Genomic DNA, 25,172 nt, shown 5'->3' on the forward strand with positions numbered 1-25,172 from the left:
ATTCAATTTCATGAAATTAACTCCAGGGAGATAGAAAGTTTAAATAGATCAATTTCCATAAAATGGAGAAAAACAACAGGTCAAAATGTCCACAGGAAAATTCTAACAACCCTTCAAATGTCAATTCCAGTGCTGCTTAAACTCTTTCAGAATACTGAAAATATGTTCATTTTATGAAGCATTCCATTGTTACCTAAATTTGATAAGACTTGCACAAAAAGAAATTTAAAAGAAATACCAAGCTCACTTTTAAGTTTCAGTGCAAAAAAAAATATATCAAATGAAATGTAAGCAAATATAACAGAAAAGCATATCTGAAAATACATCATGACTTAGGTGAGATTTATAAGGAATGAAAAGATAGCTCAATATTAGGAATACCCTTACTATCATCTTCAGTGTGAATATACATATGGAGAGGAAAATCATCATTTAGGTCGACTCTGCAATGAAATTCAACAAAATTTGTTGTTGTTTTTGTTTGTTCATTTGTTCTTTTGGTGCTGGGAATCAAATCCAGGGGCCTTATATATTCTAAACACATGCCCTACCACTGAACTATACCTCCAGTCCAGTGTAATTTTTGACTACAAGAGAGACAGAGAGAAGAATTGGCGGGGGGGGGGGGAACAGAAGAGACAAAGAGAAACAGAAAATGAGAGAAATACAGAGCTGAAATTATGATAAAGTGCACATGCAAACATGACAAAGTCAATTGCTAAACCTAGATGGAGGGATTTGTATAGTAATTGCATTATTCTTATAACTTTTCTATAGTTACAAAATTTTCACAAATTCTGGAAGAAAAGTGCATGCATTCACTTTTGTTTTAAAATGCTTACCTCTTTGTTCATGTGTTACATGAGGCTTAATCAATGCTAAAGTGCTCTGAAGAGGAAAGAAATACTCTATATCCCTTTGAGCAATTTCGCTGGAATTGCTTCCATACAACTGGTTGAAAGGCAGTCCATCCATTGCAAACCGAGCACATAAACTTTGAAAAAAGAAGTCAAGTTAAAAAAAACTAATATAACAGTGCCACATGATTTAACACCATTTATGTAAGTTGTTCAAAAGCTATCAAGAAACAGCAACACATCTGGATCTAGGTACTCTGACATAGGAAGTCATTATACAGTGGCATGGGCCATGCTATTTCCTTTCAAATATAGAACAATCATTAGGAATAAAGGAGGTAATCACTTAAATCATCATGGTAATGGATATTGCTAGATAAATATGAAAGAAGGAATGGATACTCTGCCTAGTGAAAAAGCCCAGATCCTATAGAATCCTGGTTGCATTATTTTTTAACTGTGTGATACTGGGCAGTGAGTAAACTACTCTGTGCTTCATTGTCTCAAAACTTTTAGAAAGTGGTTTTGGGGATGCAGTCAAATGGTGATTTGAAACATATGTTGCATACATTCATGCATATGGTGCATGAATTCTTAATATTTCTTCCCCTGCTCTCCAGGAAATATTATTAAGAATTAGATGGCATCTGACTTTATGCCAAAGATAACAAATTATTAACATTGAATCCAGGAGATACTATAATAGAATCCTCCAGGTAAGTAAGCACAGCATTAAAAGAGGAGCATATGGTACAGATTTGTAGAAAGAAGCTGAGAGATGTCAACTACACTGGAGAATCCATGTTGGGTTGCAGCATTTATTCTGCTTTTGCTTCCATTCCTAAGGAAGATTATGCGTCTCTAAAATCAATTATTGTTCCTGAATTCTGTCAGTTGTCTTCGTTATCTGTCTCTCTATTGATGCTTAGTTCAGCAAAGGAGACCCTTTCTGCCCATCTAAATTTCTGCCCTTAAAAAATCAGTCCTGAGCAGCCAACCCAACAAAATCCAGCTCTGCTGAATAATATCCTTTCCTGCTCAGAATGATGTATTGTTGGAAATTGGCTTTCTTTAATAATTTTTTGTCTTTTTTGTTTCAGTAACCCAGTCATATTTCCTTTTTGCCATATCCACTTGACCATTCCACGTGGCCCTTGGCTATTCCCACACCTCTGGTTTGAAGATAATTCTTTTCCAAGTCCCCTGAAGCCTGTGATTGCTGGGAATGGGGAATTTTCACAGTGAATGACAAAAACACTGTAAGCCATTCCACAACCAGCCCCGCTGTTCAGCCATTAACCATGATTACTGGCAAAAGAGTCCGTAGGGGTAAAAGTTACTGAAGGATAGGCTACAGGGAAGAAAGGTTGAGAATGAGTGGTTGCAAGTGACATCTTTCAGATAAACCAGTACACAGAAAAGAATTTGATGACCAAGTGAAGGAAAGGGGCAGAGCTCGCTCAAAGAGTTATTTCTAAAGTCGTACATGAGAGCTAAATAGAGCCAAGGAAACTGAAAATGGAGATACCAAAGAAAAATAATGGCCATGAACTTAGGGTATTCCCACATAATATTAGTCAAAACCTTGAGAGGGGGCAGTCACTGAGCATCTGTGCTTAGCATAAAGGTCTCTGTACTGATGTGCAATCTCCATCTTTAGAACCACACATCTAGACCAGTTTGCCTGTGAGCATAAGCCTGTGACAACAGGAGTTTCTCTGTGGTACCATGCCTTGCATTCTGTGGTACAGGTGATTGAGAGGGTCTATGGCCCTCTGCTCACACCATTTGCAGAGTGATCAATCTGTATTATCTTTGCAGTAACTGGCACTGAGCCTGATTAAGTGGTAAAATGTGCCGTGTAGGAAAAGTAAGATTCAATTATATCCTACCCCAGATAAATCATTTCACTTTTAAGTGATGCTTCATATGTACCTTTATTTAATATGTCAACACATAGGTCAAGTTTGTTGTGCCTTATGAAGCATCCTTTCTCATGTACACTGGAAAGAAGAGCCTTTCTTCCCCTCAGTTAAATCCTAGCTTGAAATCAGCATGAAAAATTCAAGTGAATTGTAATTCTCTTTGTTTCCCCAAGTTACACACCAAGCATGAAGTGGCAAGAGTTATTATTCCTATCCTCCAGATTTTACCAAGCCCAATAGCTAAGATCAATTAATATTGAAATACTGCCTGCTCTGTGCCAGATATCATGCCATATGTCAACCTGATAACAGAGTTTTGTTGACTTCTAAGATTCCTCAGTAAACTAACACAGTAAATTAGAGTACATATTCAGTTAGTCATCATTATCTTGAAACTCTGTGATCATGTAAAGAGGCTGCAGTTGCCATCATATCCCTTTCTCAGAAGAACTTTCTCCTAAATAGCAAGTGAGATGGATATTTCTTCCAAAAGATGACCTGTTGGTTAGGTTTTTACCTATTAGTTCCCAGTTCCAAGTCAAGCATCTCACAACCTTCTCTTGCAAAACATTGTCCAACTTCAAGCTTCTTGTGGTATAGATATTAGGTGTCCCCCAAAAGTTCATGTGTGAGACAATGCAAGAAGGTCTGGAAGTGAAATGTTTTGAGTTGTGAAAGCCTTAACTTAATCAGTGCATTAATATCCTGATAGGGATTAACTGAGTAGTAATTGTAGGCAGATAGGGTGTGGCTAAAGGAGGAGGGTCACTGGGGTTGTGTCTTGAAGTTTGCATTTGTCCTGGTGATGAGAGTTGGTGCCATGCCCCCACCTGCTTTTCTCTACTATGTATGTCCTCTGTGTTTTCCCTCATCTTGGGCCCCAAGGAATAAATCGACCATCTATGAATTTAGATTTGTGAAACCATGAGCCTCAAAATAAAATTTTCCTCCTCTAAAATTTTTCTTGTCAGGTCCTTTGGTCAGAAGAGAAAAAAAACAACTGACTAAAACAGACATGGGTACCAAGAAGTCACAGCTGCTACTATGACTAACCTGACCATATAGTTCAGAGGATTTTGGAGCTTTTTTAAATTTGTGAGAGGATTTTTGGAAAGTTTAATGATGCAAGATGAAAAAGGTTTAGAATGTTGTTAGTGGAGCTTAATGGGTGATGGTGATTATGATGGAAATTCATAAGACCATAATGCCAACAGGACTGTGGACAATAAAGATGGGGCTCATGAGGTTTCAGAGGAGAAATCTATTGGAAGTTGGACCAAAGTTATTCATGTTATGTTCTGGCTAAGAAGTCGCCTATGTTTTGCCTGTGTCCTAAGACTTTCTGTGAGGCTTCATTTAAAGATGATGGGCTGGTGGTGGAAATTTCAAGGCAGCACAGCCTTTGGTGTGGGGGCTGTTACGGATGTTGCTGGCAGTGTTTAGTGAAGTTTGCCATGATAATCAAGAGCAGAAAGATATGAAAAGCTTGCAGTTTGATCAGAAAATTGGGAGTCAAATTGAAGCTAGCTAGTTGTGAGAAGGAAGCTGAAGTGGCAGTAGATATCTCTATGATTAAGAAATGCCAGTAACAGGGGACATTGACCTAGCAAAGGTGCAGAAATTGAACAGAGACAAGCCAACAGAGAGGCCATGTGGACTGCAACCAGCAAAGCCTAATGTTTTCTCAGAAGGGGCAGAGCTACAAATACCCTTTGTAGAAAACATTAGGATGCCATGTGCCCTAGGTGCTGGGCATGAAGCTTCAGGACTTGTTTGCCTAGTTAGATTTTGGCATTGCTTTGGTCCCATCTCTTCTTTCTATGCACATATTTCTCCCTTTTGGAATGGAAATATTGACTCTGTGCCTTTATATATTGGATATAGATATAATTATATATACTATATATATATATATATATATATATATATATATATATATATATATAACTAGATATCATTTTTACAGGGGCTCATGCTAAGAGTTTGAGTCTCAGAGGAGACTCTGGACTTGTACTTTTGGGTGATCCTGAACTGTTGAGAATATGGGAAACCATATGGGAAACCTTGAAAATGGACTAAATATATTTTGCATTGTGTGATGATCATGAGCTTTGAGGAGCCAGGGATAATATGTTATGATTTTGATATTAGGTATTACACAATAGCTCACGCGTATGACAATACAAGGAGGTTTAGAGGCGAAATACTTGGATTATGAGATCATCCGTTTAATCAGTACATTAATCTCACGATAGGAATTAACTGACTGGTCACTGTAGGCAGGTAGGGTATGACTGGAAGTGGGTCACTGGGGACATGCCTTTGGGGTTTATATTTTGGCCTCTTGAGGAAAACTCACCCCTGCCCCTTTTTTTCCTGGTGCCATGTTCCCAGGGGGCTTTTCTCCTCCACACCCTTCTGCCGTGATGTTCTACCTCACTTCCTCAAGCTCTGAAAAATTGAGTCAGCCATCTATGAACTAAGATGTCTGAAATTGTCACCCTCAAAACAAACTTTTATTCCTCTAATTGTTCTTGTCAGGTCTTTGAATCACAGCAGCTAAAACAGCTGTCAAAAACAGAGTTGGTTTTGGATAGGACATCCATCATAATCTGTTTACTACTTCTTAAGGAATAGAAGGTTTTCTGAGAAGCTTCTTTTCACCAAATCTGTTCCTTTACCCTACACTAAAGTGAAATCAAATGGACCCATGAAAAAAAATCTAAGGAACCCATGATATGAATCCTACCTCTCTGGAAAATCTTCATTGACTTCATTAACAGTTGTTGGTCCCAGTAGCTTTTTCCAGTATTGTAAACAATTTTCTCTCAATAAAACAAGGAGAAGAGATGGACCACTGTTAGAAAAGAAACAACAATTAAATAAAGTGTGGTTCAGTGTCCAATGACATGTACATAATACAAATATATGTTGTTAAACAGACTAAAAAACAAGTCAAAATAATTCTTGAAGTGTCTGAATTTCTATTGATAGCCTTTCTTTTTTTCCCCAGATATTTATTTTTTTAGTTGTAGTTGGACACAATATCTTTATTTTATTTTTATGTGGTGCTGACAATAGAACCCAGGGTCTCGCACATGCAAAGCAAGCGCTCTGCTGCTGAGCCACAACCCCAGCCCTATTGATAGCCTTTCAAGAGCATGTTTTAAAAAGGTAAGCAGAGAAAGAAAATGAAGAGAAGACCTGTGGTTCTTTGGGAGCAGTTCTTTTGAGGCTCCTGTGCTCCTGCTGGCTTATGTACCCTTGCTGTATATCTGCTTCTGCTGCTATTTCAGTTACTCTTCTAGGTATCTCAAAATTTTCTAGCATACAATTCATTTCCTAGGACTGCTGATCTGTAGGACTAAGAAAGCCCCGATCAACAGTCAATTCAGACTAACCCAGAGCCAGTGCTCTGTTTGTACCTGAATTTCTGGCATCAGTTCAACTAGATGCCAGTAACATCTCAATGCTCTAGTAAAATCCCAGGAAAACCAGAGAAGACAAGGAGCTGAGCAGAAAACTGGGATAGTGTAAGTATTTTCAAAAAAAGTAGACTCAGAGCATGTTTGCAAAAAGAATAGAAAGCAGGGTTAAGAGAAGGCTTAAATGACTTAAAAATAAGTCACATATTTTTATAAACATGGATTCTACTTTACCTCATCATATTTTCTATAAGTTTGTCATAGTAGTCTTCATTTTCATATTCCTCACACAGCATTTGAGCTTCTTCTTCGGACAATTCTGTTTGTCTTTGATACAGTATTTTAAAGCCTTCAGCTTCAATAATATCCAAAACCTCATCTAAATAGAAGTAATCACATAATAAGTTTCAACCTGCGTCATAGGAACAACACAGAATATCATGAGGGCAAATAATACATTTCTTTCTCAAAGGAAATATAAAAGTTCACAAAAATAACTTCTTAGGTTTCAATTTCAGGTGAATGATGTTTCTTTTCTAAAAAAAAATTATTTGTTCTAATTAGTTATACATGGTAGCATTTTGATTCATTGTACACAAATGGAACACAACTTTTCATTTCTCTGGTTGTACATGATGTAGAGTCACACCACACGTGCAGTCATACATGTACCAAGGATAATGATGCTCATCTCATTCCACCATCTTTCCTGCCCCCATTCCCCCTCCCTTTCCCTCCCTCATCTTTGTGTAATCAAAGTTCCTTCATTCTCCCCACACTACACACACACACACACACACACACACACACACACACACACACTCCATTATAGATTAGCATTCACTTATCAAAGAGAATATTTGGCCTTTGGTTTTTTGGAATTGGCTTACTTAGCTTAGAATGATATTCTCCAAATCCATCCATTCTCTTTTAATGCTGAGTAATATTCCATTGTGTATATGTACCACAGTTTCTTTATCCATTCATCTGTTGAAGGACATTGAGGTTGGTTCCACATTTTAGCTATTATGAACTGAGCTTCTATTGAACATTGATGTGGTTATGTCAGTATAGTATGCTGATTTTAAGTCTTTTGAGTACAGACCTAGGAGTGGGATACCTGGGTCAAATGGTGGTTATATTTTAAGTTTTCCAAGGAATCTCCATACTCTTTTTCCATATAAGTTACACGAATTAGCAGTCCCACCAGCAATGTATGACTGTACCTTTTTCTTCACATCCTCACCAATTATTCTTGATAATTGACATTCTTACTGGAGTGAGATAAAATCTTAGTTTTGATTTGCATTTCTCTAATTATTAGAGAAGTTGAACTTTTTTTCATATATTTGTTGAATGATTGTATAGCTTCTTCTGAGAATTATCTGTTCAATTCCTTAGCCCATTTATTGGTTGTTTTTTTTTTTTTTGGTGTTAAGTTTTTGAGTTCTTTATATATCCTGAGATTAGTGCTCTATCTGATGTGTGTGTGGTAAAAATGTGCTCCCATTCTGTAGGCTCTCTCTTCACTTCATTAAGAAGCTATTTAGATTGAATCCACCACATTTATTAATTCTTGATTTTATTTCTTGCACTTTAGGAGTCTGGCTAAGGAAGTCAGAACCTAATTCAACATGATGAAGAGGGTGTCTGGTCTAATTCCTAGATCCTGGATCCACTTTGAGTGGAGTTTTGTGCAAGGTGAGATATAGGGGTTCAATTTCATTCTGCTGCATATGAATTTCCAGTTTTCCCAGCACCATTTGCCACTGTGTGTTTTTGGTGTCTTTGTCTAGTGTAATATAACTGTATTTATGTGAGTTTGTCTCAGTGTGTTCTATTCTATATCATTGGTCTTCATGTCTAGTTTGGTGCCAATACCATGCCATTTTTGTTACCATAGCTCTGTACGACAGTTTAAGTTCTAGTATTGTGATGCCTCCTGCTTTACTCTTCTTGCTAAGGATTGTTTTGGCTATTCTGGGCTTCTTATTTTCTCAAATGAATTTCATAATTGCTTTTCTATTTCTATGAGGAATTTTGTTGGAATTTTAATTGGAATTGCATTAAATCTGTATAATGTTTTTGGTAGTATGGCCATTTTGACAATATTAATTCTTCCTATCCAAGAACACGGGAGATCTTTCCATCTTCTTTAGTGTTCTGTGGTTTTCATTGTGTAAGGCTCTTACCTCTTTTGTTAGATTGATTCTCAAGTACTTTATTTTATTTTTTTTAGGCTATTGTGAATGGGGTAGTTTTTCTAATTTCTCTTTCTGAGGGTTCATCACTGATGCATTTGAAATTTGTTTATTATGGAAGGTTTCTATTAGTCATCAAATCTGAAGCTTAATTTTGCTGTATATAAGATTCTTGGTTGGTATCCATTTTCTTTTAGAGCTTGTTATGTGTTGTTCCAGGATCTCCTAGGTTTGAGGGTCTAGATTGAGAAATCTCCTGAGACCTGGATTGATTTCCCCTCCCCCATATGTAATCTGAAACTTTTCTCTTGCAGTATTTAAAATTCTATCCTTATTCTGTATGCTAGGCATTTTCATTATAATGTGCATTGGTGTAGAGCTGTTGTAATTTTATACATTTGGTGTCCTGTAGGTCTCTTGTATTTGGGTTTCCAATCATTCTTCATATTTGGGAAACTTTCTGATATTATTTCATTGAAGAGATTGTGCATTCCTCTCATTTGTATTTCTTTGCATTCCTCTTTCCTGAAAAATCTTAGATTTGGTATTTTGGTGTTATCCCATAATTCTTGGAGATTCTGTTCATGGTTTCTTACCATCTTCACTGTGTGGTCAACTGTATTTTCAAGAGTGTATATTTCATCTTCATTATCTGAGGTTCTATCTTCCAAGTGATCTAGTCTGTTGTTGATGTTTTCTATTGAGTTTTTTGTTTGTTTCCTTTGTTTCAATTTTTTCTGGATTTTAATTTTAATTTTAATTTTTCAGAATCTCTGTCTCTTTCTTGAAGTAATCTCTTGCTACCTGTATGTTCTCTTTTATCCCTTTGTTTGAGTGACCAATTGTTGCCTATATTTGCTCTCTTATGTCATTGTTTGATTTGCAGATTATTTTAATTATGTACATTCTGAATTCCTTCTCTGACTCTGACATTTCATCTACTGTACTGTTAATGGATTCTATTATTGTATCATCTTGGTTTGTTTGAGGAACTTTCTTCTTTTGTCTTTTCATTCTTTCTGAGAGTCTTCCCTTCTAGCAGTGCAGATCCTAGGTATTATAGTTTCTACCCTATAATCTTATAGTGTCCCTGCAGGTTAGCAATGTTTCACCACTAAAAGTGAGATCCATATTAACAGCACCCAATGCAAACAATATACAGCCTTAAACCAAAGAGTTCCTATTTAGACAATTATATTTTTGTCACAATAAACAGGAATGTGTTCAATCTTTATATGCAATATAAACAGTAGGTTTGAAAAAAGCATCTACAGATTCCAATGGTGGACAAAGAGAGAAACAGGGGTGGGTGTAGGGTATGATGTTTGTAATAGTGTGGATAGTTTATGAAAGTAGAAGGTAAACATATAGAGGTATCAGATCATAGGAAGAGTAAAAATGAATCAAAAGAAGTTAGCTGTTAACAGGAGAAAAGTGAGAAAAAAGTGACCCAGTGCAAGGCTCTCTCCTGCCTCTGTAACAAGATGGTGGCTATTAGCACACCTAGCAGGGATATCTCTGGTATATCCAAGCCTGCAGCGACCTTGATGATGATCTTCTGGGTCCTGGCTGTTGTCCCTAGATGGAAGCGGCCATTCTCGGTCTTGGTGGCGGGGTAGCATCAAACCTGTGAGTACCTTGGTGTTGGGCTTCCAGTCCCCTGCCAGTGTCTGAAGATAGGAGCTGCTACAACTAAAGATGGTGGTTGCAGCAGTGGGGGTAACCTGAGATGCTGTAGAAGGTGTCCCAAGATGTCAATGAACACTTTTAGAGATGGGGCTGAAATGGGAGACCAAACGATGGCTTTAGGTGGCCTATTTGGAGATGTAGCGCTGTGGTGTGTGGGCATGGTCCTTGGCATGGTGAGAAGTCCTGTGCCTGGACCTGCCTGGTCTCCACAAGGGTCCACAAGTCTGTAATGGGCCTGCCTGGGCTCTGCAAAGATCAGATATGCATGGCTAACCTGGGCCTGCCTGGGCTCCCGAATGATACTTCTTAACATTCCAAATTATAATATTGTTTCCAACTTCTTCACCACATAGGATTTATATATATACACACATACACAGAGGTATCTTCCTATTTTCTTATGCTGTACATGCACATTTGTGTGTGTGTGTGTGTGTGTGTGTGTGTGTGTGTGTGTATGTGTGTGTACAGTATTTGGGTTACTACCCAAATACTCAAACCAACTCAATTTTCTAAAGAGTTAAATAGTTTTGTTTTTAAATTTTTGTATTGAGTAGCTCTTACTTTTATTTGTTCACTTGAGGATAAACAAATTTGCTAAATAGCCAAATGGATTTATCAAACTCCTCTCTTGCCTGCTTCCACTAAAATATTCATTTCCCTATGGCAATGTGATCCATACATGATCAATCACATATCAGAGAATGTGCTGGGATGCTTCTGAGAAGGCACCCAGGGAAAACCTCTCTGCCTTGCTCTACCTTCTGCTGCCTGCTTTTCTATATTTGAGGACGTGATGCTTGGAACTATGGAGACCTTCTTGCAGCAAAGAAGTAGAAAGTACAAAGGTGGACTCAGAGCCCAGAAAGCATGGTGCCTGGCTTGTAATCATTTTAGGATCATCCAGTTCAGAGAGTAGAAAGTAGGGAAAGCATCTGAAGAACAGTCAATCCACTGGCTCTGCCATTCTCTAGTTTCATTAGCCTTATCAGGATTTACCTTCCTGGATCAGAATGAATTGGACATAACTTCTCTATGTTCATATCTGAAAATATGACCCATGAAGCTCCACATCATGTACAACCACAAAAATAGAATTCTAATTAGAATAAGTTATACTCCATGTATGTGTCAAAATATACTCTTGCCTATATATATAACAAAATAAATTTTTTTAAAAAAGATTTACCTTCCTTAAATGCTTTCCCTTAGCCTTCATCACAAGTCATTATAAGAAGCCACAATATGCTAACTGCTTGCAGATTAGTTGTCACATTTTAAACAGTTGACATGGGGTACCCTTACATGAGAAATCTTTTTTAAAACACAGTAATGGAAAAAAACACAACAATCTCCTCCAAGAATTAATATAATTCCATATTTTCAAATTTTAAGAATTATATAAACATTCATATTTTTCTTATCTATAGTTCTGAAGCAAATTATGACTTAAACTGCTTTAATGTGCCTGGTACTTTGCTTGTTTTACTCTTTTCTTACAATTGCTTGGTTAGTTCTAGAATTTTTTTAAACTTTATTTCCAGTCTAGCAGGAAGGAGTAACATATGTCAGGATGCACTTTTTTTTGTCCTTGGTCTCAGGCTTAATTCTTAATGTCAGGAAAAAAATGAGGAATGACCCTTAAAAAAAATCTGTGCATAAAAAACTACAAATGACTGATCACATATTTTGAAACAAAGTAATTTGCATCTAATTTAGTACTGTATTCCAATAAAAAGAAGATAAGAACTATAAAAAGAAAACTATCATATTCAAATAAAAATATACTGAGTGAACCAAATAGAAGTATATTACATTTTTTTAAATAAGAATATGATGAAAATATTTGTTTTGCCTAAGTTAAATAATCCACATGGACTTGGTTTTGGAATTTCTTGAAGTGAATCAAAACCATAAATTCTCAATAATAACTAAAACATTATTGAAAAAGAATAATGAGTTGTCTCTTATTACCAAATGGGAAACATATGTAAACCAGAAATTATAAAAATGGGGGCTACAATCAAGCAATGGATCAGTGGGAGATTCATATCTAATAATCAGTTTTAAGTTTTGTTCCCCCCCCTTTATTATCTTCACAATATCTTTAAGCATCAGTAAGATTTGTGTATCATGGTTACGATGTTATTATATTAGGTCATCAAAATTCTTCATAAGAGAAAATTCTATTTGTTTGAGCAAAAATTCTTTGGAAAACTATTAAGAATATAAGGCGAGATTTGATGTACTTGGTAGAGGGTGAATTCATTTGTTTAGGAGGATGGTAAGATGTGTTTGTTGTCCAGAACAGGCCTCAGGAGGTCTATGGCCATATAAACCCAGGAGACCACTTTGAACACAGAAACTACTCTATACCCTGGAGAGCAGAGAATAAAGGACAATTTGAAACTTGGATCTGGCAATCTGGAGGTCACTGGTGAGCTTGACTAGGCTAGTCCAGCAGAAGTAAAATTGGAGGAGGTACAGAAGAGCATGAGTCAATTCCATGAGTATAGATAATCCCTTGAAAAGCTGACCCTTGCCGGGGTGCAGAGAAACAAGATATCATCTAGGGTGCATTGGAATACGATGAAGTTTTCTGGTTTTATTTTTATTTCATTAAACTTGCTTATTAACATATGGAGCATGTCTCTGTACTAAGAGGAAAAACTCAAGACTTGAAGGTGAAAGCAATGTTGCAATAAAAAGAGGGGAATTTGCCAGTGTAGAGGTCTTGGCAAAGTGGGAATCACAGATAGAACATGAAAATGGACCTGGTCTTTAGTAGATTATATATATAATGGGTGTCTTCCCCTCCCTCAATCACAGTGCCTCTTCCTTTATAGAGAAACAAGGTATAGGTAGATTAAAACTCCATATTCCTGACACCAAACGCACAAATCAAATCTGTGTCTCTCTGGCCTTCCTTTCCTCTTGCTATATAAAAGATCAGTGTCTTTCCTCTCTAAGGTCAACCCTACATGTCAGCTATAAAAAATGCTTCTGCCTGGCTCTCAATGGTCTAGGTCTGTCCTTGCCTTCCCTTTGTTTCTTATATCTTCAACTGTCCCATTTCTACTAGTTGGTTCTTTCCTATAAGCTTTTGTCTATGATCAGATCTTTCCAACATCAAATAAAGTATATCGAATCTGTCAAATATCATTTCTTTATCTACAGACTGTTCTTATTTCATTGACTATAATCTCTCACCTCAGTCTGTAGTCTAACTTCTTTTGCAAGTACTCCATTGAAACTGCTCTAGGTTTTCCTCTTTCTACCTAACTCTGATTGGGCTTTTCAATCTTAGCACGAGCAATGCTTCCTCTAAGAAGCTGCATGACCCCTTCACTTTCCTTGGCTAAGCCATACTCAGCCTATACTCACACTAAGTGCCATGTCTTATAGTCCTTGCCACATTCTTCTGTGACAGCCTGTTTACCTAGGGTCTTTTATAGCAGACTTCTGTATTAGTTAGGATAAATTTTATGCAAATTAAACCTAAAATCCTAATGATGTAATACAATACTTATTCCCTATGTTCCACATCCATATTAAAGCTGCAGAGGGGCTGTGCTCATCATTTACTCATCATTTACACTGTCATCAATGGGAATGCAAGTCTTTCTTGGTAACCACCAGATAGAGAGATGCAATATTACTTGTAATATAGATGTTTTATAGCCTTAGCCCACAAGTGACAGTTAGCACTTCCTCTTATAGTTAATTGGCTAAAACTAATCACGTGTCACTATTCAAATGTAAAGGACTGAAGAATGCAATCTTCCATTTCCCCAGACTGCAGGAGATGGGATGGGGAGAATACTGGTAATGACTACCACAGCAATGACCTCACCATGTGTAGCAACTTTTATTAGCATATTTCTTTTTTTTTTAATGCTGGGTTCCTTGACATATCTTTATTTTATTTTTATGTGGTACTGAGGATCGAACTCAGTGCCTCACGCATGCCAGTCCAGCACGAGCACGCTACCACTTGAGCCAAGTCCCTAGCCCCTTATTAGCATATTTCTAATACCTAAGTCAGCACTTTTGGCCAAATGGCAAGTATAGTTGGCCCCATTGCCACAGATTTCATATCTGTGGATTTAATCAATCACAAGTCCAAAAAGTATCTAGGTCTATGATGGCTGAGTCTGTACTGAATACGTATACACATTTTTTTCTTGTCATTATTCCTTAAACAATACAATATAACAACTATTTACCTAGCATTTATGTTGTGTTAGGTATTAGAAGTCATCTACAGATAATTTAAAGTATAGGAGAGGGTGTGCTTAGGTGATGTGCAAATATACCATTTTATATAATGAACTCAAGTACCCCTGGGTGTTGATATCTACGGGAGGTCCTGAAGTCAATCCCCTCAAGATAACAACAGACAACTATATTTGACATATATTAACAAATGAATGAGCAAAGATTTTGTAAGCATAAAAAATTAGAACTTTAGGAACTGGGTGTAGATCACACACCTGTGGATCTCCACTACATGGGAGTACTAAGTGAAAGGATAGAGAGCTTGAGGTCCTATCCTAAACAATACAGTAAGATGCTGCCTAAATAAAAATTAAGCAAGCAAACAAAAATAACTAGATTTTGAAATGGATGAATTGTGTGAAATGTAAATTGTATTTCAAAACATATATTATAAAAATAATTATAAAAAATAGAACAATGAAGACTAGACAAATTTAAGTAAATAAATTTTAAATTTAAATGAAAAATTAAAATGAAATATTAAACATACTAAAAATAGCAAGATAAGTTCACTTAAAATATCTATTTTTTTAAAAAAACTTGTTCAAAACTATGATAAACATATTGTGAATAATAGGACATTATTAGCAAACACATATAAAAATGATTTTAAATTGCATGGAAAGATGTCTGATTTCATTTTTAATCAAGACACACATATTTAAGCAAGGCAATTCAATTTCCTAATTAAATTTTTAATAATTTTGAAAATAAAATTGCATAATGTTAACAAGATCATGATAAGATAGATACTCTCAATATCTTTGAGGAAAGAATAGTAAACGAGCAACACACTTTCGGAAAGCAAGGTAATATTATATATAAAGGCTTTCATAAATGGTTGTATTCACCCAGAAATCTCCCTCTGGGAGTAGATTAGAGGCAGTGTTTTAGTCAGCTTTTTGTTCCTGTGTCCAAAATACCTGACAAGAAAAACTTAGAAAAAGATGAGTATATTTTAGCTCATGGTTTCAGAGGTTCAGTCCATACTTGGCCAAGTCTATTGCTCTGGGCCCAAGATGAGGCAGAACATCATGGTGGAATAGCAAGGAGGAGAGAAGCTGCTGTGCTCATGATAGCCAGAAAGCAGAGAGGGTGGCGGGGGGAATAGAGGGGACCACAGTGAGATGCACCCTCCCAGGCATACTCCCAGTGACTTACTTCCTCCCCCAAACCCCCACTGGCCTACAGGTACCACCCAGTCCATTCAAACCGGATGGAATGTTTAGGTAACAGCTCTAACAATCTAATCATTTCACCTCTGAGCATTCTGCATGAACATGGGAGCCTTTGGGGACACCTCATATCCAAACCATAATAGCACAAAAAACATTTGCAGATACAGTCATTGTAGAATTAATTCTAAAAGCAAAAATGTGAAAACAAAACTTAAATGGCAAGTAATAGAAAATGGTTATTAAAGAACTTGAAATACATAGAATCTTATAACAATGCAAAGATTAAATCTTATTTTAAAAGAATAAAGACATGAATAAATGTTAAAGATATGCTAGACTGAGAAAAGCAGTATATTAAACTCTGTATCTATAAAAATATGTAAAACCTAAAAGGAAAAAATGAAATGTCAAAATGGCAGGGAAGCAGAATGAAAACTGTGGTTGTTCTTAAATTTATTTTCCCAACATTATTCAATAATGATATTTTAGTATTGTTAATAAAAGGTCATTTAAATGACTTCTCAAAAAAAGTCTATAAAGATTTCTTAATAATACAGAAAATGTCCTTTTAATTTTATTAAGTGACTAAAGCATGATGCAAGTTGTATAAGCAAAGTTTTTCTAATCTATTAAGACTATAATAATCATATTATATGTAATATTTAAACATTTATGTTTAAAGTACATAAAATATTACTATTTATATATATATATATTTATTTTTATATATATTTTTATATATATTATTTTCTGGGAGGTATATAAAAACTGTAATGAGACTTTTTTATTTTTCTTTTTTAATTCAATTAATTCACTTTATTAATAACATCCATCTTAAATATTTTAGCATATACATAAAAACACAAAAATTGTACATATTTCTGAGGTACCATGTGATATTTCAATATGTGTATACATTGTGTCCTCATAACAAACCTGTCTAACTCTTCCATTTATCACTTCTTTATGGTGCAAACAATCAAAATTCTCTCTTCTAGCTTTTGAAATGTACAATACATAACATCTATCCACAGTTTACTGTGCAATCACACACTAAAACTTCTTATTTCTATCCAACCTTAACTTACTTAGTATCCATAAATCAACCTTTCCTCATCCAACCCCTCTGCTCAATTCTCCCTAATCTTTGGAAACTACCATTCTTTCAATTCCTATGAGATCATCTTTTTCAGATTCCATATATGAGTGAGATCCTGCAGTACCGTCTTTGCATGCCTGGCCTGTTAACACTTTACATAATCATCATCAGTTCCATTCATGCTGTTGCAAATGATAGGATTTAATTATTTTTTATGTTTGAACAGTATTCCATTCTGTTATGTACCACATTTTATTTAGCCATTCATCAACTGATGGGCATTTACATTGTTTCCATTTTATGGTTATTGTGAATAGTGCTACAAAAAAACTTGGAGTTACAGATGTCATGGTCATATACTGATTTCACTTCCTCTGAATATATACCCAGAAGTGGGATTTCAGTTTCTGAGGAACTTCCATACTGTTTTCAGTAACAGTTATACTAATATACATTCCCAACAACAGTCTGCCAGGGTTCCTTTTTCTCCATGTCCTTGTCAGCACTTGTGATTTTTCACATACTATTTACTGTTCGAATCAGAAAACAAGCCCCAATCTTTATTATTTCAAACAAGAGTGTATAGAAAGTCCATCTAAGATAATAAATGTGTCCTACTAATTATAACTAAAAAATATGAACTGAATGCATATAGTAACTATCTAAGGTCACTGAAAATTGAATAATTGCAGGTCGACTGGGGAAAGAAATAAAAAGCAAAGAAAATTCAATGCAAGGTGAGTTTTCTGGGATCTTTTCTCCCATATTTCCAAGACTACACCTAGGGAAGATCAAATCTTAAAACTATGCAGAGGCTATGGACAAAAGAAGATGCAAAAGTCCTTTCTTTTGACTAAAGACCAGAAAGTGGGGCCTGCATTGGAGACTTTGAGGGTGGTCTTGTTTTTTACTCTCTCGGCCCTGCCCTGAGGCAGACCTCAGCCAGAACCCTGCTCCAGAGGTCCCATACTCTTAGGCCTTTGTGGCCTAAGAGTATGGGAGAATTCTTATTCTGTCCACTTTGCTGGACACTGGCCCAAATGAGACAGCAGCACAGGGAGACTGAAGCCCAGATTTCCAGCCAGGGGACCCACGATAAAGATCCAGAAAAAACAGGGCTGGAGAAAATCATTCCAGAAATCTGTTATTGAGGTACTGGGTCCACCTCTGAGCTGTGCATAATAAAACTTGAGAAGTGAACAGCAGAGTAGACTCCCATGATGGGGGGGAGGTGGGTCCTGATCACTACAGTTTGCACAATGTCCATAAAACATTGCAAAAACTTGAGAACAGAACTGACACTGCCAACAGTCCACAGAGAATAGGCTGAAATATGCAGTTATGAACCTAACCTGGCTAGTTTAGTGCCAAAACAAACACCCACACAAACAAGAAATCGAAATTCTCCAGAAGATCTTAGCAAGACTCAGAGTCCAAATTACATAACATCCAAAATGTCTAGGGACCAGGATACAATTCAAAATTAAGCCATCTATAAAGAATTAAACAAATCTTAACAACTCTACAGTGAAAATTCAATCAACAGACAGCAGTTCCCAGGGAACACATGTGCTGGAATTCACAGATTAAGAACTTCAAGCAGCCCTTATAGCCATGTTCCATGAAGTGAGTTCAAAGTGATTAAAAAATAAGTTTTCAGCAGAGAAATCAAAGCTGTAGAAATGAGCCAAACAAAATGAAGAAAACTAAACATAAAACAACTAAATAAGAATTTCACTGTACAGTCTAAATGTCTAAAAGGAGATGATGGAACTTGAACTTTAAATAAAAATTATACAATTAAAACTATGTAGAAAAAAACCATTAAAAGTGACCAAAGCCTCAGGAACTTATGAGACATCAAAAAAAAATATATCTAAGTTATGTATCTTTTGAAACATAGATGGAGTGAAGAAAAGTTTGAAACAGAAAAAAAAAATTTTGAATAAGCAATGGCAGGAGGAAAAAACAAATTTTGCAAAAGACATAATTTATAGATTCAAGAAGCTCAGTGAACCCCAAACTCAAAGCAAAGTATGCTCAGATGCATGGTAGTATAATTACTGAAAAGCAGAAACAAAGAAAAAGATCTTAAAAGCAGCCAATCTTGGCCAACTTGAAAAACAACAAAAAGATGGAGCACATTACATGCTTCGAATAATTGTGGATTTCTCAGTAGAACCAGTGAGATCAGAGGCAATAGCACAGAATTTTTAGCATGCTGGGAGAGAAGAAATTGTCAACCTAGAATGCTATGTCAGTACAAATATCCTTAAGGAGGGAAGGTAAAATAAAGACATTCTTAGGTGAAAGAGAACTGTTGTCAGCAGATCTTCTTGAAAAGAAATGCTCAAGTTCTTCAGGTAGAAGAGAAATGACATCAAGCAATACAAAACAAGAAAGGAGAAAAGGAGGGAAAGAAAGAAAAGGTAAGTATTTGGGTGAACATAAAAAATGTCCCTGTGTTAAGTTCTATAAAATATTTCCACTGATAAAAAAGCAAAAATTGCAACATAGTTTGGTAGAATATTCAATATATGTAGATGTGATACTCACGGCAACTACCATAGATGGAAAAAGGTAAAATGACATATATGGTTTTAAATTTACTACAATTCATTTGAAGTGGTAAGATATTATCCCCAAGTAGTTTTAAAGTTGTATTTTATGTAATCCATAGAACAATCACTAAAACAAATATTCAAAGTGTAGATATTTATAAAAAGCCAATAGGTAGATTACATTGGAGTGCTAAAAAATGTAATTAAATTCCTAAAGAAGTCAGAAACAAAAAACAGAATAAAATAACAAAAGTTATAAAAAATGACATTTATGTAAGTGGCATAAAACACGGCATTTAAGAGATTATCGCAATATATTTTTAAAGGCTACATTCTAGGTTCTTTGACTAGAAGAAAAGAGATTTTAAATTATAATGGCAATTATCCTGAAAAGCTAGGCTCAAAATGGAGAGAAGCACTTCTGTAGTCCCAGAGGAGATAAAAACAATGACAAAGACATGGGGATTTTTATATTTTTGTTAATACACTAGTCCCCATTTGTCCTTGGAAGATAGGTTTTGACACTCTCAAGTGGATGCCTGAAATCTTGGATAGGACTGAATCATATATGTACCATGTTGTTTTCAATACATATGATAAAGCTTAATTAATAAACTAGGCACAGTGAGAGATAAACAATAACTAATAAAAATTGTATGGTTATAACAATATATAATTATAAAAGTTATGTGAATGATGACTATTTTGCTCTTTTTTGTTTCTGTAATATTTTTATTTACTTTTTATTAATTGCTCATGTCAATACAATGATCTTGACATATCATACATTTGATTCAAATGGGGTATGAATTCTCATTTTTCCACGTGTACAGATTGCAGGATCACATTGGTTATACAGCCACGTATATACATACAGCAATTCTAGTAAATATACTAGTAAAGTATCTTACTGTGCTGTACTCACTACAATGTTGATCTGACAGCTGAAATGGGTGCAAAGTGACTAACTGGTGAGTAGTACATGTAGGTACTCTGGACAAAGGAAAAAGTAAACATCTTAAAACATGCCCAGGGGAAGGATAATGACTTTGAAATACATTCATAGACTTCTTCAGAATAAGTTTTTACAGAAAATTACTTTGCCAAAGCCTGATGTGATCTAAGGAAAGGGTAACCAGACTACTACAGCCCTCTCCAGGCTTCCTGTGTCACATGAGGGGGAAAATTACAAGGGCTAAGTATTGCTTCTGAATTTCTCAGCCCAGGTATTCAGGCCTGCTACCACCTTAGATTTAATCATAAGATTATACTGTGCTTCTCCATCTAACACCTTACCAGAACATCAACAGGAAACCAGTAAAATAACGTGGATTGCAATGGAGAGGGTTATAAGAAACAAACTCTATCTAAAGAAGAGTCCTTTCAAGAAACCCAAACATGACATGGAGTTTGGGGACAAGATATTAAACTAACAGCCACTTCCATGTTTATAGCAGCACAATTCACAATAGCTAAACTATGGAATCAACCTAGATGCCCGTCAATAAATGAATGGATAAAAAAATGTGGCATATATACACACAATGGATTATTACTCAGCAACAAAAGAGAATAAAATCATAGCATTTGCAGGTAAATGGATGGAGTTAGAGAAGATAATGCTAAGTGAAGTTAGCCAAACCAAAAAATCAAATGCTGAATGTTTTATTTGATATAAGGAGGCTGATTCATAGTGGGATAGGGAGAGCAAGCATGGGAGGAATAGACGAACTTTAGATAGGGCACAGGGGTAGGTGGGGAAGGAAGGGGCATGGGGTTATAAACGATGATGGAATGTAATAAACATTATTATCCAAAGTACATGTATAAAGATATGAATTTGTGTGGATATACTTTGTATACCACCAGAGATATGAAAAATTGTGCTCTCTATGTGTAATAAGAATTGTAATGCATTCCGCTGTCATATATGAATAAAAATAAATAAAAATAAAAAGCAAAAAAAATGCAAGTACATGTACTGTCAAAAAAATAGATATTAAACTAAAAGAAGCTGAAACCTCTGGCAACTACAGCAACAGAAAATATTAAACACAGGCCAGCTCCTAAACAGATTAACAGAAAACCTCACAATAAAAACCTAATTGCCTCGGTTCCCATTATCTGTTCCATCATGTCTGACTTTCAAAAACAACAACAAAAATTCAAAATATACAACAAAAAAGGAAAAGAAAAGAAGGAAAGAAAGAAAAATTTGTTAAAAAGCTTAGTATGAAGAGGAAAAAACAAACTCTGATACAATAGAGACTTTGGAAATGCCAGACAGAGAATTCAAAATTACTATGACTTGTATGTTTAGGACTATAGAAGAAAAAGCAAACATGTACATAGATGAGCAATGTAAGCAAAGAGATAGAAACCCTAAGAATCAAAAGGAAATGCTATAAAACAAAGAACACTATAATAGAAATGAAAAATGTTTTTAAAGGACTCACCAGTAATTTCTGATACAACCAAGGAAATAAATCAGTGAGAATGAGGATATATTAATGAAAACTTGCCAAACAGAAATGCAAAAGAGAAAAAAAGAATGGGGGAAAAATAAAACAAAAAAAAGAAGAGAAGACTATCTAAGGGCAATTCTGAAGATGTAGCAAACTCATAATGGCAATTCCAGGAAAAAGAAGAAAAAAAAACAGAAGAAATCGTTGAAATTATAATGACTGAGAATTTTTCAAAATGAATGAAAGACACCAAACCATATATTCAGGGAGCTCATAGAACACTGAGCATGATAAAAAATCAAAACATTTGTATTTATGAACAATTTTTTCAAACTTAAGAAAAAGAAAAAGAAAATCCTGAAGGAAACATTTAAAAAAAAAAAAAAAAAACCTTACTCATAGGTTAGGTAAGTAAAGCAGAGTAATAATTACACTAAACTTCACATCAGAGATAACACAAGTAAGAGCACAGTGGAATGAGGTATTTAAAGTCCTGAAACCCCAAATCCACCAACTTGGAATTCTTTATCCCGTGAAAGTATCTTTCAAAACTAAGAAGAAACAATGAAAGGTATACAAATAGGAAAAGAACTCAAACCATCTCTATTTGCTGACAACATGATTCTATATTTAGAAGACCCAAAAATTTCACCAGAAAACTCCTAGAACTCATACATGAATTCAGCAAAGTAGTAGCAGGATACAAAATTAACACACATGTATCAATTGTGTTCCAGTGTACACCAGTGATGAATCAACTGAAAGAGAAATTAGGAAAACTGCTCCATTTACAATAGCCTTAAAGAAAATAAAATATTTAGGAACCAACAAAAGAGGTGAAAGACCTCTACAGTGAAAACTACAGAACACTAAAAAAAAAAAAAAAAAAAAAGACCTTAGAAGATGGAAAGATAAAGATCTTCTCCCATGTTCTAGGATAGGAAGATATAATATTGTCAAAACGGCCATACTACCAAAAAGCACTATATACATTTTATGCAATTCTTATTGAGGTTCCAATGACATCCTTCATAGAAACAAAAAAAAGCAGTCATGAAATTCATTTGGGAAAATAAGAGATTCAGAATAGCAAAAGCAATCCTTAGCAAGAAAAGTGAAGCAGGAGGCATCACAATAACAGACCTTAAATTATACGACAGAGCTAAAGTAACAAAAACGGTATGGTATTGGCACCAAAATAGATATGTAGACCAATGATAAAGAATAGAAGACACAGAGACAAACCCACATAAATACAGTTATCTCATATTAGATAAAGGTGCCAAAAACATATATTGGAGAAAAGATAGTCTCTTCAACAAATGGTGCTGGGAAAACTGGAAATCCATATGCAGCAAAATGAAATTAAGCCCCTATCTTTCACCATGCACAAAACTCAACTCAAAGTGAATCAAGGACCTAGTGATTAAACCAAAGACCCTGTGCCTAATAAAAAAGGAAAATAGGCCCAAATCTTCATCATGTCAGATTAGGCCTCAACTTCTTAAACCAGGCTCCTGTAGCACAAGAAATAAAATCAAGAATCAATAAATGGAATGGATTCAAACTAAAAAACTTCTTCTCAGCAAAAGAAACAATCAATGAGGTAAATAGAAAGCCTACAGAATGGGAGCAAATTTTACCACATGCACATCATATTGAGTACTAATCTCTAGGATATATAAAGAATTCAACAATTTTAACACCTCCCAAAAAATGACCCAATCAAGAAATGGGGCAAGGAACTAAACAGACACTTTTCAGAAGATGATATACAATCAATCATCAAATATATGAAAAAATGTTCAACATCCCTAGCAATTAGAGAAATGCAACTCAAAACTACACTATGATTTCATCTTACTCCAGTTAGAATGGCAGCTATTAAGAATACAAACAAGGGTTGGGGTTGTAGCTCAGTGGTAGACCACTTGCTTAACATGTGTGAGGCACTGGGTTCGATTATCAAAACCACATGTAAATAAATAAAATAAAGGTCCAATGACAACTAAATATATATATATATTTTTTTTTTTAAAAAAAAGAATACAACAATAAGTGTTGGCAAGAATGTCAGGGAAAATGCATACTAATACATTGCTGGTGGGACTACAAATTGGTGCAACCAATATGGAAAGCAGTATGGAGATTCCTTGGAAAACTTAGAATGGAAATACCATTTGACCCAGCTATCTCACTTCTTGGTTTATACCCAAAGGACTTAAAAACAGCATACTACAGGGAAACAGTAACATCAATGTTTATAGCAGCTCAATTCACAATAGCTAAATTGTGAAACCAACCTAAATGCCCTTCAGTAGATGAATGGATAAAGAATCTGTGGTATATATACACAATGAAATAATCTTAGCATTAAAAGAGAATAAAAACATGGCAATTGCAGGTAAATGGATGGAGTTGGAGAATATTATGCTACTTGAAGTAAGCCAATCCCAAAAAAAACAAACACCAAATGTTTTCTTTGATATGTGGATTCGAATCCATAATGGGGATGGGGTGGGGAGCATGGGAGGAATGGAGGAATTTTAGATAGGGCAAAGGGAAGGGCATGAAAGGGAAGGGCGATGGGAGTAGGAAAGATGGTAGAATGAGATGGACATCATTAAATACATGTATGAAGACACGAATGGAATAGTGTGGCTCTACTTTGTGTACAACTAGAGAAATGAAAAATTGTGCTGTAAATGTTTACTATTAATTGAAATGCATTCTGCCGTCATGTATAACAAATTAGAATAAATAAATAAATTAAAGATGAAAAATTGTGCTCTACATGAATAATAAGAATTGTAATGCATTTCGATGTCATATATAAATTAAAAAATAAAAATTTCCTTAAAAAAACTAGAAAGGATGAGTTTCAAAGAAAGAAAAGGTAAAGGGAACATTACAGATTTTGTGTTTCACACTCTTAGTTAATAGATAGCTACTTGCTGAAAGTAATATTAGCATTAATGTCCTATATCGGGCAATTTGGCTTATGGATAAGTGAAATGAATCATCTCCAGGATCAAAGGGACAGTATGAAAGAATTGGGAACACTCTATGATAATTGTCTGTGATAAGGCAACCGCATTATCCAGAAAGTACATGTAATTTGAAAGTGGACTTAGATTAATTGTAAATATATATTGAAAACTACAAGGCAACCAAGATTTTTAATTAAGTATATTTGATATGTATATTATTCAGCTTGGGTTTTTCTAATAAAATACCACAGCCTGAGTTAATTCCACAATAGAAATTTGTTTTTGAACAGTTCTAGAACCTGGAATCCAAGATAACGGTATCAGAAAATCAGGTTTCTGGTGAGGCCTCCCTCCCTGGCATGGGGAGAGCTACCTCTTACCTGCATCTTGGTATTTTGCAGGGAGTGAGGGTGAGCAGTAAAAAATACAAGAATTCCAATGTCTCTCCTTACAATGACAAAATTTGCTATGGAGACAGTGCTGATCTATTCCTTTTCTATAAAG

General features: G+C 35.3%; 1 protein-coding gene across 1 annotated transcript in view; it reads right to left on the bottom strand.

Annotated features, from left to right (window-relative positions):
* The window catches only part of Nme8 (NME/NM23 family member 8), a 64,887-nt gene that overhangs the window by 9,961 nt on the left and 29,754 nt on the right, over window positions 1-25,172 (bottom strand). Inside the window, exons 11-13 of the mRNA XM_078027775.1 lie at window positions 6,442-6,586; window positions 5,532-5,639; window positions 843-994 (exon numbers count right to left, since the gene is read on the bottom strand). Of these exons, the coding sequence (XP_077883901.1) occupies window positions 843-994; window positions 5,532-5,639; window positions 6,442-6,586 (405 nt within the window). The remainder of the gene's footprint in view (window positions 1-842; window positions 995-5,531; window positions 5,640-6,441; window positions 6,587-25,172) is intronic.

The sequence above is a fragment of the Ictidomys tridecemlineatus genome, chromosome 2 (assembly GCF_052094955.1).
Source record: "Ictidomys tridecemlineatus isolate mIctTri1 chromosome 2, mIctTri1.hap1, whole genome shotgun sequence".
Taxonomy (NCBI): domain Eukaryota; kingdom Metazoa; phylum Chordata; class Mammalia; order Rodentia; family Sciuridae; genus Ictidomys; species Ictidomys tridecemlineatus.